Source organism: Columba livia, chromosome 4, assembly GCF_036013475.1.
Source record: "Columba livia isolate bColLiv1 breed racing homer chromosome 4, bColLiv1.pat.W.v2, whole genome shotgun sequence".
NCBI classification, from domain to species: Eukaryota; Metazoa; Chordata; class Aves; order Columbiformes; family Columbidae; genus Columba; species Columba livia.
In genome coordinates, this window is record NC_088605.1 from 28,616,921 (window position 1) to 28,635,516 (window position 18,596).

Below are 18,596 nucleotides of genomic sequence, written 5' to 3' on the forward strand. Positions count from 1 at the left end.
TGAGGAACAAGCAATGAATGCGGTAAAGATGCAGATCTGTTCTAAAAATTCATTAATAAATATTTGTCATTGGACAATGTGATATCTAGGCATGAGCTGTAGGTTTTCTGCATTTACGCTAAGTAAGAAGTTTTGATTTTGGTGACTGCAGTGCCCTCCTTTCCTTGTTTCTAATTTTATGCATGTCAATCATTTACAAGACTGGCTCAAATTTTGTTTCACCTTTTGAAGTGCAACTACAAAGTTAACAACTGATTATGATTCTAGCACAAGATAAATATACAATTCACAAAATAAATAACAAAATTCCCTAAATATTAGTGAATTACAGCTATGCTTCAAGAAAACACAAGTCTCAAGAACTAGAGAGTCAGAAATTTGTTTCACCGTCAACTCTTCAGTGCTTCTACATAGCACTATATTGGGCCCACACATGTCAGATGTTTAGTCTGCCACCAGTAAGTGTCTGCTGATACGACTAAGATCCAGGTTATTGCAGCCTTCACTGGATACCATGGGAAGGGGTGGCTGATCTAATCATTCACACAAAGCAGCAAAGGTAGATGGATTGTTACGTCTCAAAGATAGGAAGTAATTACTTCTAAAACAAATCTGAATTTCAACATTAATAATCTTTTTTTTTAAGGCATATGTAATAGTAAAACAGTGGGGGCTTCTTAATGCCATCATGGTGAATACTCACACACACGTTATCAGTGAAACCTTAAACAAAATTCTATTATTTACAAACTTGTCTGAAGGAGGTAAGGCACAGTAACAGCCCTCTCACAGCTGCTCCTTTTCCATTTCCTTAAAACAGCTTACAGCATTACTGTTGCAGAAATCTAGTATTTCTGATTAATAATCTACTAAATGCATGCTCTAGGTATTTGTAAAGACCATACAATATATGAAATATTATAGTTGTTAAGAGTACATGAGTTGGCTGTACATCTAATTCTTCTATGATATCTTGGCAGTTTACTCTGGAGTCCCAGATAAAAGCCTATTACTCTTATTCCATGAGGACCTTTCTCTCTTGATGAAACATTCGGCATTAAATAGTCCCAGAGTATATAAAATGCAAAAAAAAAAAAAATATTGCAGTATAGAGCAATTCCAGTTTTTATGAGCCTAACATGATATCAATTCCTGCATTTCACTGAGTACAGGATATAGTGAGAATGAGGTTCTAAAAAAGCTATTGACAGTCATTATGTTATATTCTGTCTATCTAACATTCTCAAGAATTCAGGTTTAAAGAGTGCCCAGATGTGGTTTTCAGCTTAAACTCTCTTAGGCCAGGCAGCCTTACTTCACATAAACCTCACTACCTACATAATGCAATCACTTTACAATGTAATCAAATGCAAGATCTGCACACCTTCCATCAGATCAGCTGCTATTTACAACACCTGCTGTCAGGACACAAATCTTGCTGACTTTTTAAGAATAACCATATTCTCATGCTTTGCACAAAAAAACATTTGCATGCCTTTAATACCTTCCTTCCTGTAACTTCACTGCTTCACCACTGCTCTCACTTTTTTTAAGGTGGTTATATTTAGGAGACACTTGCCTCTCACAGACGAGAAAGATCCTGTGGTAGCTACGATGGTCACCTGAAATTTGTTGACAAGGATGGGGATGAACCAAGAATGGGGTGAGATTCTCCCTGAGAGTGTTAAGTGGAAGAAGAGGAGATGACATGATCTTTCACATTACCACTGTATAGCGTCACACTACTCACCCATGCTCATCTTAATAGGTAAATTTTCCCTGCTCGCAGCTTCCACAAGGTGTCTCCTGGCCTCCATCACAGCTTCCTTTTGTTTGAGGTTCATGAAGGACTCCCAGAGAGCTTTGGCAGCTGGATCACTATAAGAAAATGACAGGGTTATACTAAACATTGCTTGAATAATGGAGTAAGCTTAAGACAACATTTATATTTTAAGATGAGTGCTTCTACTTAGTAAATCCTCTGAGGTGGGCAGGATACAAGCAAAAATAAAGTGATATAAAAGCTTTATTTTTTCTTAGTGGAACAGTTGCTACGGTTTTACAGGAAAAAAATCTAGAGTTTTTCGCTGCTAATTAGAAAGCATTAGAATTCATATATAATAAATAAGCATGTCAGCCTCAAAGTAACCACTACTGTACAACCACGGGAACATCAGAAACAGTCCAAATTTCTTCAGTTACTAAAAAGCTGTGAAAAGGACGGGCTCTGGCTCTCCAGGCGAGCTCAAATCCCAGAGCCAATACTTCCAATGCTCAAGGCTGTTGGTATGATTTGATGAGCTACTGTTACTTTGGGTGTCATGGATTCTCCTTACATGAAAAGAATAATCCATAGCAGAATGTAACTGTCTTTATGGTTTCTGTATTTACAGACTTCCTTTTTATTGTTGCTGTTGCTAAGTTTAAATTAGGAATTTGTGTGGCTCATCTGCACTCCATTCCCTGTCAGTCTTCTCTCTCCTCCAGGACACTGCATTTGTTGCTGTCCTGAATGAATTCAGTGTTTTCTCGGTAGGAGGGAGGAGAAGGGAGGAAAAGCCTTCGCCTGGGGCTAAAGCCACACATTGGGATTAACTGTGTTGTAATTTTTTTAAAATTTAATTTCTTTTTTAAAGAAAAAACCTCCCTCTGTTTTTTCCTCAGGAGACATTTAACTCCTAAATACGTTTTGATGTCATTTACAACATACTTATAAACATGCCAAAACAAGCTTTGTTTCACAGAAAATAAAAAAGCCCCAACAAATCATTTGATACCTATTACAGAGCAGCTGTGCTTACGGTCTGCTGCAACAGCAGGGCTGTTGCTAGCAAACCTCTGCAATCTCCCAAACCAGGTAAAAGGATTGTAAAGCCCCACTCCTGTTACCCCAGGAACCCACATCCTCTGTCAAAGCCTGTGTGAGTAAAAGGACCGTGGGAAGAAGGTTGAGTGCCCTTTCTTCTAAACAAATCACAAACATATAGGAAGAGAAAATTTCATCCTATTGCCACGCTTTAAGGAAGCAAAAGTCAGATTACATGACACGGTCCTTCCATTTCTCTTTCACACAGTGCAACTCAGCCTTCCCCTGGTGTCGGAGGGAGGAAGCAGCATCCCAAAACATCCCGAAGCAGCCAAGCACATCTGCAGCAGCTCCTTCTTCTCCATCGCCAAGCGCGACCTGAGCACTGATGCTGCACGCTGCTCATGGGCAGCAGCTCCAAGGGGATTCCTCATGAGAAAAACCACAGCTATTTATAATGTATGACAGTGCAAGAAATAAGAAAGAGATTCCCAAAGCAACTATTAACAGATGCTTCAACACAGTCTCCCTTAAGTAATGGATCTTTGGGTACGCTATTTTTACAGGCTATCTACTCAATTATTATGATTCAGTCCTACCCACCCAGCATCACTTTTAAATGCAGCCTGTTGATCCTGTTCACATCACATTCCCAGGGTGTGTCTCACTGTCATTTACAAGCACACCTGAGGTTTGGATTGCAAGAGGGCACTGCTTGCCTGCTAACTAATCCCTTCCTAAACATGCAGCTCCAAATAAAAATGTATAGAGATCAGGAATCAGGCCTAAACCATCAGGAAGCTAGTTACAAAAACACCTTTTTTTTTTTTTCCTATTTGGAAGAAAAGTTAAGTTCTGTTTTCTAAGATTTTAACCTGTTCTTATTTTCCCAGTTCTTTTTGTCATCATAAATCTAAGCAGAGTCTTGCATGAACACAGACACCAGGAGCCAAGACTTTCAAACAAAGCAAAACAAACAACACAAGGAAACTACAATAAGTCTTCCAAATTTTGCACTGTTTTTTGTAGTCTCATCTTTCTCACTTCCATACTTTATAAAGGAATTTAGCAAATAGTAAGTGTAGAAAAATCATCCCAAAAGCATCTATAGACCTCAGTAAAAGTCAGAATGTACGTGATAAGTTTGCACCATTTTTCTGCCCTCTGTCCTTGCTTGCTGCTCTCTCGCCACACCAACTGTTGATCAGTCCTGTCAATTTGGATTGCACAGTCTTTGCAAGCAATGTATGCTATGCTTGTGTAATCATGGCTACAAGTCCCTGTTTCAGCTGGTACTTCTTCTTGCTATTAGTTTAAACAATAAAAAACTCTCTAAAATAACAAACTAATTATTTTAAACCAAACAAAAGAAGTCATACTAATGCACTAAAAAAAAAAAAAGGGCAAGGGGAGGTTTGCTTTCTGCTTTGTAAGCTCTTCCTCCTTTAGCCATCGTAGTTTTTCTTTAATCCCAAGGACCTAAATTTGCGCAATCCCTGAAGGTTTCTTTAGCACACAAAAATTAGCAAAAAGTGAAACAACTGTGGTACAGCCAAAAAGCAGTTGGGGGGCAACCACACTCCTGTATGCTTGGATCTCTGTGTAATCTACTGAGTTTCTGTAGGCATTTTTCTTCCCACTGCTTTGCAGAATACCTAGTGGTTGAGCTATGATATATAGAACAACACACAAACTGGCTGAGATCAATATATCTTAATAGCTCACATACATAGTCAACTGACTAGGTCAATCCACAGAAAGCAACAGTTCCCACATTCAGCCATTTATTTTGAAATTATAATAGAGAAGAAGAGCAAGAAAAGTAGTTGTATGTTTTCTGCTGAAAACACTTTTCCCATTCTCCATCTAATACATCTTTAGAGAAGGGATTTTGCTTTGAACAGGACATCAATGACAGGACAGGAATGGCTGCTGGAAATGAGTCAGTAGGACGCAGCACAGAGTTCTGGTGTTGCCTCTTGCCTGATCCAAGAAGTTACCACAACATTTTCCTTTTAGAGATTTCTAACACTCGGAAACAATATTATCTTATCTTCCCCTTGTGGTGAGACATTTGTCTGTGACTGCCTTCCAGCTCCTGTCACAGTGCCCTTCCCCTCCTCTTTTTCCCATCTGCAGTTCCTCTGCTTTGGTCCAAATGCTCTAATCTGACGACACTGGTGCTGTAATCAGTGATTTGTATGGGACCCAGTACCCCAATTCAAATTCCTCCTTCCTCTTGCATTCCTTGACTTCCCAAAGACTATTTATTTGGTTTACATGTGAACTGCTGCAGTAGTTTTCTGAAACTAAGTAGATTTTTAAAAAATATTTTATGCATTACAAAATATTTAAAGATATTGTCTGAATCATGTTGTTTTGCTTAAGAAAAAATAAACTCTGTATAGTTACACTACAATACAGATCAGGAACTCTAAACCACTCTTCCAAATCAATGTCACGACAATAGGTAAATAATTCAGTGCACACTTCTGTGCATATCTCTGTAACAAAATGTTTTGCAGGGGCACAGCAAGCCTGATAAAGCACTAAAAGTCAGGGGCTTCTACCGTTAACCAGTTTCACCAACAAGCTTAGAGTTTTGCTCACAGGTTTTGATACCCTGTCCTGCCTTTTATCATCATGGTCATAGTACCTAATGAACCAGCCATCTCAGAAAACAGAACATAATAAAAATAAGAGTAGCAGTTATCTAGTAGACAAATTAGAAGGTCATTAAACAAAAACATTATGTTACGTCCAGAGATAAGGTTGAAGTCTTTGAAAAGCCCCGTTAGACACAGCCATACCATTCGACATACATAAAGCAAGGTTTTTGACAGACATTTGATAATTGCAAATTTCCTCTTTCACACATAAATGTTGCATATTTTTCATGAGCCATTTCCAAGACTATTTAAAATTTACCTGCATATAATTTGGACTTTAAAACAACAACAACAAAGGTTATAAAGGAAGAGGGAGAAATCTAGACAGCTGAAAGATGCATCTTCCCTACTTCTGGTACTTGCATGCCAGTTTTCAAAACTGAACTGTGAAGACAAAGAGCAAAAAAGGATCAGTCATCAAACAGATAATCTATATGAATCCCGAAATGAGACACCAGCTGGCAGCAGTGCAAGGAAATGGGTGCTGATGAGAAGCAGGTCAGAAAGACTGGGATTTTCTATGCTGACCAAGGACAGCTGCAAGCGGTTCAAAGCAGCCCTGACTGCAGCCTCCAGAGGCACTCTTTCTTTAACTAAAGATAGGAGAGACCAAAAAATAAATACAAAAGTCAATAATAGAACAGGTTAGCTGTGAACTGGCTAACTAGCTGGCTTCCCAAATTTACAATACCCAAAGGACAGACTGCTCAACGAAATCTACTGTTCACTGGCACCAAGATGACAGGATGACAAAGCCAAACCCTTGAGAAAAAGTATGGGTGCAGTTTGATGAGCAGCTTCAGCAACACTCGCTGTGGGGGAACTTGTTCTCATTCCCTTTCAGCTGTGGTAACATGTCCCATGTGGGACTATGCATTGAGTCAGATAGGAAAAAGTTGGTAATTTGTAAGCACAGCTCAGATCCCTCAACTATTTTGTTTGATCTAGACATTTATGAGTTGATAATCAAATGCCTAACCTTGTATCTGTTAAAATAACTGTAACTTATTCTCTTGATCTGGACTGATCCAGTCCTGCAAGGATACTACCGCCAAGGTCATCTGACAGACAGAAAATGCCCCACCTGTGATCATCTGTAGGCTTAGTCTCAAAGCTACTCATTTTAAACACATTTAGGGAGAACAGTGGGAGGCTGGTGGCACTGGTCTGTGCTGTTACCAACCAGAAGTCAGTAGTCTGGAAATAGGTGAAATCAAGTGCTAGTCAATGGAGAACAAACTCTTGGAGTAGACACAAACCTAAAGGCAAAGACAGAAACCTGGAGACACTTAGGAAACTTGGGTGTACAATGCACAACACCCCAATTTTAGACTTGGCTGAAACAACTTGTCTCTTGTTTCACACCACCCATACAGAAATATATTTACTTCCTTACAGCTCCACATCTTCTCCATTACTGATAAATTACTAAAATATGGTCTTACAGGTCACTAGTGTAAGAGCAAAAGGTCAAAAAAACCATAAGCCCATACTAGAAAATATGTCAACTCAATAACTAAGTGGTCCCCATTTACCATTACATTTTCAGATCTACCAATAGGCCATTCTTAACCTCCTTAGCATGGATAATATTAGCTAAGCAATGTTATTTCTTCAATCAGCCGGTATAATTAACAAAATGAAAACAAGTCAAACGCTCTTGTCCAAGCAGCATACCTTCATCACCAAAATTATCAACCACACCTGTAGTCTCTGGCAAGCTATTGCAATTTATTTTCATATGATCTAATTTCCAGTCAAGGAGGATAAAATAAATTGACAGGTACATTATCTATTACTGGATTTTTGCCTAGACTAAGTTGCCTAACAGGACAAATTCAGGTCATCCTATTTTCTCCTTATAAAACACTGGTATAATAAACTCTTTAAGTTTCATGCAACCTTTTCTGTGGCCTCAGGCTAATAATAGGTCACGAGTCTCTTCAATAACCTTTTCAAAGGCCAAATTGAGAAGTCAGTATCTACATTGAGTTTCCTTCCCAGATGTACTACAGCTCCAATCAAGAAACAAAAGGATTACTTTGTACAGTTCTGTTTTGTTTTTAAACTGCTTGGGGTCACGTGAAAGCACAGTCTACATCAGAAATGGCAAGTAACCACGTGGAGGACATCATACAAGCAAGATGTTAATGAAGGAAGAGTAAGTGAATATGGTTATTTCTATACCTGGCAAAGGACATGGGATTTCGAAGAGCAACTTGCTGACACAGGCTCTGAATAAGTGACAGAAATCAACAGTGAGTGGGCTCCAAAAATTAACCAGCTGAAATGACAGCATTTCAGCATAACAAAATAGTTGTGTTTGTACTTTTACAGTTAAAAAAAAATCAGAAGGAAAATTGTGAGTCTCAAGATGAGACAGATTCTGTGGTTATCATATCAGCAAAACTTTCACCTTATGTCAATATAGCTTTACAGCTTAGCTGTGCGTATATATTTTTGCAAGAGGAAGAGAGGAGGAAAAAATTCAGTAAAGATTAAATTGGAGCTCCATTAATACCACAAAGCTGCCCAAAACTGAATGACTGCTAAAAAAAAACAGTAAGCGTGCTGCCAATGTATCCTCTGCAATAACTCACATTCATTTTAAGAAGACACAACATCCACACTAAGTGCATAGCACTTCAGAAAACAACAGCAGGGTACTAAGAAGACCATTACTACAAAGGACAAATCCATTGCTGGCAATATGTCATCCGAATACCGTCAAACTGAAGAGAAGCACAAGCCTGCGATAAGACGCAATGATTTGGCTATGAGCCTGCAGCGAGGGGCCACGTACCAAGAGACGTCCCCCCTCCTCCCATCCCCTGGCTGTTTCGGAGAGCGCGGGGGCCACACCAACGCTACAGCGGATATACCGCGCATTCCTGGAGACCAGCCTGACAACTCAGGGGGACAGCCACGTCCCTGACAACCAACAGCGACACGAGGAAGTGGTCTGCCTGAAAAACCTCTGCTCCGCGTGGCAGGGATGCTGTGGGGATGCTGCAGGGATGGAGAGAGCTGAGCTCTGTGACACCACGCTGCCCAGACAAAGCTGGGCTCAGAGAAAGAAGCTGTTCTTCGTTTCACCCTTCTGAAAGTGACCAAAAGGCTCTAATGCAATTTATCAGAACTTTTCTATACAGAAACAGCTGTCAGTATTTCCAGGGCTTCAGTCTGTCATGCTGCCACATATGCACGTGCATCCCAAGTGTGCGCACTCAGCAGGCTGGCCCATGTGTGTTCAGCTTAAGATGCGGCAATACTCTCTTCAAAGAAAAACACAAAAATCCAACAATGTTTATTTTCAGGTAAATATAAATTGCACATCTCCAGGATGGACTAACACTTTTTACTTCTAAGAGAGTAAAAGGACAACTTTCTGAAGCTTTATAATGGCGGACTGTAATTCTGCTGTTGGAAACTTTGTACGGCGGGCCAATCTGCTCAGCCTACTTGAATACGCCTTGTAGACAGTAGGAACTTGAACTACCTCCTAATCCATCCTAACTGTAGGAAAAAAAGGAAACAGAAAGCTACTGTCATCTTGGTATGGTACTTGCAGAAAACCGCAGACGGAGCATTGGGTATTAGTATCCTCACCACAGATTACTAAAAATATTGCAACGTGGCAAAACACACAAAACTTTTTAAAAAACAAGCTCTTTGCAGCCATTCAAGTTAGAACCTTATCCTCACATCCTCACTTAGATGTATGTCCTCTGTGTATTTGTTTTTATGATTAGAACATGCAAATGGTACCACAAAAAAACCAAGAGTCCGACAGCCAACATAAATGTGTTCCTGAATAATTTAACCGTTATTTCCCAGTTTCACTGCAAGCCCTCAAGCCGCTTGGTGGGTGTAATCTGCTGTAGACTCAACTGTGGCTGTGTACTTTGGCACCAAGTCAAAACAGAGAGGTTATTGTTTGATTTATATGCCAAAAGCCACTTAGATAAAGGGCTAATGGCAGGCTGATAGCTTCAGCCTTTGCATGTGGTGTTTATACAGACCCTTCTTTCCTCTCCCTCCTTTCTGTCTATACTCCAGGAAGGCTGTGTCACATCAAGATCAAGTTAATTAATTAACTCTTACTAGCATAATTTGATTGATAAAACAATTGATTCACTAAAGGTCATGGGGAGTGCTATTAAAACACCAACTTTTCTGCCTCAACAGTGCACAAGGTTTTGAGATTTGCATTTTTCTACACTGCAAACAGCAATTTTAAAGCAATAATCACATTACAATAATTGATGGAAGAAGCTATGACAAATTAATCTGTCAATTAAAGTGCACTGCAAAGTTCAGAAAATATTCAAGTACTTCATGAGATATTTTAGCAAACAGTAAATCAATCCTACAACAGCAAGGGTCACATAAGAGAATTCTCTATATTGTTAGCTCTGTAAACTATTAAACCTACCCCCAAAAAGAAAACTAGAGGCCTTGCCTATGTGATATACTTTGCTATTTACTATGTCCAAACTAGGAACATTTCCTAGTATATAAATGTTCCTGTACTTTTAAAGCACTCCTACAGGGAACATAGCCCTATATGACCAAATTATTATTTATTAGATGTTAGTAAACTTCATCATCAATTTATACAACTAGACTACTTTTCTGCAAGACACAAGCAGCATATATTTTTAATTTTTAAAAAAGGCCATTTTAAAGATACAGAAAAAAAAAAAAGAATCATTAAAAATACACTAGATTCTTAACAGCCTTTTGCCACCAAGTAATTTTAAAGCCCTTACTTTAAACCAGCAGGCAGATAAAAAAGAAGCTGCTAGGCATTTAAAAAGCAATTTTGAGATAATATTCAAGGTGTGGTAAATGAGCTTGCAGCTGGCAAAGCTAAAGTGTAAGACCAAAAATGGGAGCTGATGACTAGCCACAAAGTTTTACAATAGATTCCCCTCTGGACTATGTAAAATTTTTGTAAGCATCAAGCGTTAGAAGCAACATTTTTATCATCAGGAGTTTATTGGCCAGTTCACTGATGTTGTTCAATATATACGTATACAAGAAAGTACAGTATTAATTGGATTAATACAGTAGACCTGCTCATAAAAAGACATTGTTTGCCACTAAAAGTCAAAAATTCCATAATTCTTTGCCTCCTCTCCTCTGTTTTGACCTTAGCAAGGATTAGCATACAGATAAAATTTTCTTCGTTGCTGATTTCACATGTAGCTGACTCAACATGGCCATCAAACAAATGGGCACAGTACACGGGTTATTCTTTGAAAACTCCAGCTCACAAATGAAGTGTATGCTGCCTAGAGCACCAGGGCAACGTTGGTTAAAACACAGTGGTAAGAGCAGGAACAGTTATTATAGGCAAGTTATTATATTCAAGCTATTATTTTTAGATTGCCATACCTACAGATACCAACTCACCAGGGCAATGCTGTACATCTGGCCAAGTTAACTTAAATTTTGCAAATGTTTTCAGACGCAGGATGGTAAAACAAGCTGTTAACTACTGTTAGGAGAAGAGAAAATAATCATTGGTCATGTCTGGTGAATCTTAAACCCAACAGGAATCGGAAAGTATTCTTTGAATTTGCTGCTGAGTGCCATGAGAGAATAAGTTTTGGTTCATCTTATAATGAAGCATACAAAGCATGGGACAAGATTTTCATGGACATAGTAGCAAAAGTCTAAAAAATGCTGAGAATATACAAAATCACAAGCTCATTTCAGACAGACAGGAATTGTGAAAGAATTATCTCAAAACAGCTTTTAAAACAACATCATAATTTTAAGTTGCAAAACCACTATGTTTCATATGAACTATTGTGTTCCAATAAAACCATGACCACTATACTGCAAACTGGGAAGAAATATGCTCCCTGTTATCAGTGGAGCATGGGAGAACTTAAAACCAAACAATTCAGGAGGTTCTTACAAACACAACCAGCATGGCAACCCCAAACTGCCCCACAACTGCTCTGTTTACCTACAGCTCTTTGCTTGGGGCTCAATTCCTTTCCCTGTCTCCACAGATGATACACAGTAAATCAGACTCTTAAAATTTGACATATTTTTGGTCCCACAGGTGAACTGAATTACAATAAATTTAAGAATTAATTATTAAAAGGTTGGCAAGGATTCAGTTCACATCAGGAACTGATTGAAAAGAAAAGAAAAAAATCCTCCCAACAAAAGTGAATGGTAACATTGCATTCTACGTTTTACCCTTTTTATTTTTAAATAAAAAAATAAAAGAGAAACTTAACTTTTCTGGTTCGTTCATGTATCTACTTTACAGATGGCCATACTTAGAAAACAGAATATGTACGCAAGTTTGATGACTGTGGTCAACCACCATTTGAAGCAGGTTCGTCACTTGCCAAACCCACCATCTTAAGTTTTATCGAACATTTCCTCAATCCAAGCATCATGTAAACTTGTAAGGACAAGCATCTTAACCACAGTCCTGTTTCACGTTGATCTAAATATAGCCATATTTATATACATATATGCTGTGATACACATACAAGAGGTTTCTTGGCTTCAGAAAGCCAAAAAGTTTAACATACACAGTTCAGCATCCATGACACAGAACAACTTTACTCGCTAATAACTGCATACATGAGACAACACAGCTGCGCACAGAATGATGTTATGGAAAAATAATGCAACTCCACTCATTGCTGCTTCCAGTATCAAAGAGTAATAGTGTAAACTAATGACATTAGTGTGCATTAAACCAAAACAGAAAAATAATTCAAGACAGCAGAAAAGTAATCTGTGGACCGTATTTTACCATAACAAAAGTCAGCACAAACACATGCACGCATACACTGTATCTGAAAAGAAAATTAATTTATAAATCCTCTTATTCTATTCCATTTACATAGACTAGTAATACAGAATTTCTGTATCAGCTTAATATTAGAACAGCTTCTTAGCGAAAAAGTTCTTAGAAAACTTTCAGAGTTTTTTTCCAATAGAATTTACTACATTTATATTTAAACTGATATGGTCACATTGAAGAATCCTTTAGATAGATGACATTTCTACAGTGTTTCATCTGATTATAAACAGACAAACCAGCATTTTCCTGTGTTAAAAACAAAACTACACGGTCCAACAAATAGTTTGCGGAGCTATGGGTTCTCATCTCCTTCTTGTTCTGTTTATTTTAGCTGTTCCCAAGATCATTAATATCCACTGTAACCTGTAAACTTCAAGGTCAACCAAAGGTGAAACATAAGGAAGCAATATAATATCAAGTATTCGACTGGATTATATGCTGTGAAACATTAAGGCAGTTTCCTTGTATCATACCTTTTCTTCTGTTTTAGTAAGAGAAGATATAAGAAGATAAACGCCATATAGCTATTGAGCCTGATTTCTTGATTTGGAGGATTTACAGAAAGACTACTAATTCCTTCTACAGAGCAATTTTGAAATTTACCAACTGTGGCTTTCTCGAAAATGCTATGTAATCAGTACAAAATGAGTAGAAAATATTCAAACATTCCATAGATGGAATAAAAATATACCCAAAATATTGTAATACTGTATCTTACCACTGCCACAAGCAACATAAACCCCCTAAGTCTACATCGATTGTAGCTGTTAAACTACAGCAGTGATGTGTTGCATTACATGTATAAGCTTGTGACCAGCAGCACTAAGAACACACAAGAGCCTTGCAAATACAACTAACCTCAAGACCAAGAGGGGTCAGGTCTTCTTGTGGGCCAAACATCACGCAAATCTCTGAAGCTCCTGGATTAATTTACCTTTCACATAGTTATCCTTCTGCAGATGAGCCATGCCAACACCAACAAAGCTATACATGCATATAAACCATATAATCTCTATTTGCAACATCAGAGCAGAAAAAAATATATATAAACTGTCATCCCCTACAGGTGCTGTGGCATCCAAGTGCAATACATCAAAATCTGTAAAATAAGCTGAACAAGCAGAAGAGGCTTAGACTAGGACCCTACATCTTCTCCAAACCACTCTGTGAAAATGAGAACTAGTGCTTAATTCCATAACACTTTGTTGTCTGCAAACTATAAAATTATTAGAAGTCTGAATTGAGTTACTGGCCATTACACTAAAGCTCCTATTCACTTCAGGAAAATTTAATTCAAAAATAACACTGCAATGCACACACACAGTCATACAGGCAAACAGACTTAGCTTTGCAATTTCATATGGTGGCTGATACTGCTACAAGATTATTTCTTCAACAGCTATCAAATGTTTTGTCAGGAAGAGAGCTCCTCTAAACAAGTGAGGCTGCCTTTGCTGAACTACTGGAAGAAGCCACAGCACGAGCATGAAATGGGTGGCAAAGGACCAGGCTTTCCCTAAATACATTTCTGAAGCCAGCTCTATTCACATTCTACAAAACTGACTGCCAGCGATGTTTCACACCATTATATGACTACTGTGCAACATGCAGTAAGTTTTTGTCGTAATGCTAATGCTGGAAGATGTTACCCTGAGGCAAGTCTACAGGAAACAAGGGCACTTTCGGGAAGGTACGGGGTGTAGGAAAAGGAATCTGTGTGGTCCTGTTGCTGCTCACCAAGCTGAAGCAGGAGTGAAAGGGAAGCACTAGTCATACAAACAGCCCTGAAACAGAAGCATGCCTGGAAATTACACCAACAAGAAACAGATCATCATCTTTGCCTGAAGTCCTTTTATGATGGTTACTTATCAACTTCAAGAACCTCTGAAGTCTATAATCTTACAAGATTATTATCCTGGAAACAAATGCTGTTGGTTGTCTTAAGATACATGAATTTCAGGGTGTCTCTTTTAAAACTTGGATTATCTCAAAAACTTTACTGGAAGTCAAGTGTACCAATAAACCAGGGATTCTATTAATCTTTTTTAAGGATTCTTCTTTTTGATCTAATACAAGTGTACTTACCAAACACAAAGTTTGGTCATTTTAAGCCTTTCTGGTGATACCCTAAGCAGAAGGATCTGGCAGATTACTGAGAGAGAGAGCAAGCAAGATGCATCTCTGAAAGGTAGGACTGATTTTGATAGAGGCTGACTGATGTTTAGGTCTTAGTAATCCTTCAATCATTAAATCCCACTAAGCTCCATCTTATACACAGATGTGATTTTGAATATGTCCTGTGCAAAGAGATTAACTGTCAACTAGTCAAAGAGTTCTAGCTGTAAGATGTGGTCAGCACACCTCAAAACATTTTAACTCTATCTATTCTCTAAACCCTGTCTGTTTCTTTTTCAAATTTTGCTGTTGAACAACACATAATACATTCTGTTACCATTTTCATCCATTAACCAGCTGGTAGGATTACCTCCCTTCTACATTAGTTCCACACCAGCTGTCTCCGCAGAAGAGCCTTTATTACAGGCCACAGAATATTTAGCTCAACTTTCCCATTATTCAAACAGTAGCTCTTAAACAATTATGAAGGCACTGGGGCAGTCGTTCAGTGGATAGTTATGCATCGCACTGGGACTTGCAAAAACGAGTTTCAGTTCCAAATGTACAACAGCATTCTCTTTCCTTGCCAGCTATTCAGGACTAAGCTCCTCTGCACTGACTCAGCATGGGACCAGGTCTAGCAGTGCTCCTTCCTCGTCTTCTGCTCCCACCTCAGTGATACATTTTTGGAAGTCTTCGAAGATTTCTCAGAGGAGAGCCTACAGAAGAGTCAAATGTGTAACCTGTAATAGCACGTGAAATTGTCAAGGAAAAAAAGAAAAGGCTGTCCACCACCATTCAAAAGCAGAAGCGGCACCTGATCTTTATTTGGATTAGCCTGCCTGTAATTCATCTAAACAACCAAGCACACCATAGCACACTGTGAGAAACAGAAGGACTGACCATCCAGATGAATGCTGAAGCCAGTTTGCTTCCTTCAAGACACATGAAAGAAAAATCACTGAAAACTGAAATTCTTTCTGTTGCAAGGAGAATTGATTATTGAGACCTGATCCACCCTGTTTTCCAGATGTGGATATACAGTACTTCACAAGGTAAAGGGAAGGCTTCATGCCAAAAGGTTCCCAGATATGCCACAGCCTTCTTGGTCACTGTAATGAAACAGACCTTAATCATTCCAGCACTACCCCAAAATTCACTCCTGCTCCTCTAACAGTGGCCGAACTCTGCAGGGGTGAAGCGAAAAAAGTGCACGCAAATAATTTCTTAATACTTTCTAATATTTATAATCATAATTTAGTCCTGTCCAAGTTTCTACTGGTTGCCTTTTGGTCCAACAAAATGGTTCTGTAAAATGTTGCATTCCTACAAGCTGCAGGACAGCTTACACAGAATGCCAGACCAAGTTCTGTATGAATCAAGTTAATTGAAAGCTTCTGAGTAGGATTTTGTGCACTACAAGGTATATCAAAACTCTTGCCAAGCAGCTCTTTAAAATGTACATGGTAAAGAGTTACTTGTCAGGGATTTTAATTTCGTTTTTGGGCAAAGTAAATGAATTACGCTAAAAATAAAGTCTGATCCTTACAACATATGTATTACTTGGGAATACATGTAACATAATAGATTACTTTAGAGCATTCTGTTCTGTGTTTTAAAGCTATTGTATAAGGTTATTTTAATAAAAATTATTCCAGTGAAAGAACAGTTAGTAATGAGGTGCTGACAATTGAATCTGCATTCAAGGATTTCACTGGCGTGCCAAGTCCACTTTTACAGATGCACTGGGTTAGTTATCCAATACATGTCCTTGAGGCATGTAAAACCAATATATTTTGGGTCACTTTTGGCAGCAGAGATAGATGAGACAAGTGAAAACATTTACCAAGAACACATCTGAAGTGTGCTTTTCTTATTAGAGAAATGTAAGAAAATAAACTCAGATACCATGGAATGCCAGGAATTCCCTCTCCTCAATGTTTTTGATTTACAAGGCCAATATTTGGTAGTCTCCTTTGACCTCCCTCCCTCATTTGCTGGCCTAAAGCCTTGAGTAACCAAAGCAACCTCTTGACTAGTCCATTTTGAGGGCTTAATGTACAGGAACATGTCTTCATCAGAGAAGGAAAGACAATCCTTTCCACAAGTGACTCAGTTACCACAAGAATCATTGCTTATGAAGTCTTATGGCATAGAGCACTAAAAACAGTCAAAGATACTCTCTTTACGAGTTGAGAACAAGTGTTGAAGTAGAGACTTGGAGACCCATAATAAATAGTAAAAAAAATAATCTGAAGCAGGCCTTACATCTTACAGACATATTTTTGAACAGGCAGGGCCAGATTCTCTGCTAGCATGTTGGTGAAAGCAAACTTAGACTAACTTAAGGGCTAGGGCTTGGCCCTGTGTATCTTCCTTATGTCCCTCTCTCACTTCAAAGTAGCATATTTGTCATAGTTTTAATACAAACCTAGAGCCCTGGCTTCTTCAGATCTCATCTTCAGAACCTAATATGGCCAATTCTAGCCTTCAAAACCAAACTGATAGCTATTCAGAAAGAATAAAGCTCCAGCCTTAGGCTTTCATTTCTATAACCATTTCCGTGCTCCAGTTGATCTGTCATGGAGAACAAGATAAGGACTTTTGTCTACATTGCATATATTTACCCTGTGCTCTGGATATCTTCTCACAGCCCCTCCCCGATACACTTCTGCCTACCACAGAATGAGTAAGAAAAGCAGAAATTTGTCTTAATCCAAAATCTCTGGATTTTCCATAGCTTTTTTTAGTCATCCAATATTAACACTGCATCCTCCTAAAAAAGGCTTGTATAAGAGGTGTGTTGGGTGCTGTCTAATTTCCCTCCTCCTCCACATTCTCTCCTTCCCATCAGAACCCAGTGTATCACCGATGGTCTATTCCAACCTGTGCAAAGAGTGTTTGAAGCCGTGACATATTCCCCTGTCACTAATAAGACCTGCAGCTTTTTCTGTCAAAGTTAATTTCCTTTTTCTAAAGGGTAACTGGAGCCTGAGCACCCACGTGCAGCATACACATTCAGTGTGCGTTATGTGGCTGTTTCCAGTAACTGAAAATGGCTCAATATGGATTTCTTTTTCTGGTTGCTTATTTAAATGAGTAGTACAGTCATGGAGAGACTTAAGCAAGGTCATAAAACTCTTCTCTCCTACAGCAAACGGGAATCTTTCCCAGTTGAAGATCATTTTAGAAAATGCTTGCAAAATCTGTAGAAATTAAGTGGCATTTGGATTAGCACAGTCATCCAGAGCCTGCCGAAGGATCATTTCTGGCCACGGTTCACCAGGGCATAAAAATTGGCTTGGTTTGGTCAATATTCACAACCACTTTTGAAACAGAGAGCAGCTATAAAACAGCAAAACCCATTTCAGAATCTCTTTGCTACACTTCAGGAAAACAAGATGCATGAAGAGAGGTGAGCACTGGAGCTAGGTATTGTGAGTTAGAATCCAAAGATCTGCCATCTAAATAACAGAATCCATGCTACATATTATTTAGCCATGCTAAATAACAGAAGAGGAGGCTGGATTTTTGGATCAATTATAAACAAATTAAAATCAATAGTTGTGTAAGTATTTTTCTGTATAAAAACGAAGTACTTCTCCATGCACAGATTCTGTCTACTTTCCAGAGCAAAAGCATCTTTAAGCTCTGCCAGGTGAATAGCTCGCTTCACATAAATTGTAGCCCATGTAAGCTTCGACTCCTGTTTCATATAAAGCTCAGAATCATGAAAGAATCCAAGTCACATAGTTAAAACTTGCAAGCAAATCTGTTGCCAACAGATAATATTGTTTCCTTCCCAAACACTGATTCATTGTCTGTATTAGCAGCTGTCATTTGTTCTTCTCATCAGTCTATTATGGGGCATTTTTCTCTGTTGTAAGCTACAGCAGGCTTACTTTATAGTATGAGAATGATAAACCAAAACACTCCTCCAGGTCACTCAGTCACTCTCTGTTCTGGCACTATGATTGAACAGCAAATGAGTAATTCCACAGTATGCAATAAGGCCAATGCATATCACTGCATTTTAAAATTTCATTGTTGAGGTCATTCGGAAGGCAAACCTGAAGGCAGCTGGCCAAGCAGATTGAGAGCTAGTCTTAGCACAATGTCAGCCAAAGCAACAGTTACTAGGAGATTGTACAAGAAAGATTGGAGC

The 18,596-nt window shown here is 38.6% G+C and overlaps 1 protein-coding gene across 1 annotated transcript in view; it reads right to left on the reverse strand.

The window, feature by feature from the left end:
• The window catches only part of SCFD2 (sec1 family domain containing 2), a 197,899-nt gene that overhangs the window by 161,125 nt on the left and 18,178 nt on the right, over positions 1 to 18,596 (reverse strand). The window contains exon 3 of the mRNA XM_021285832.2: positions 1,751 to 1,878. Coding sequence (XP_021141507.2) covers positions 1,751 to 1,878 — 128 coding nt within the window. The remainder of the gene's footprint in view (positions 1 to 1,750; positions 1,879 to 18,596) is intronic.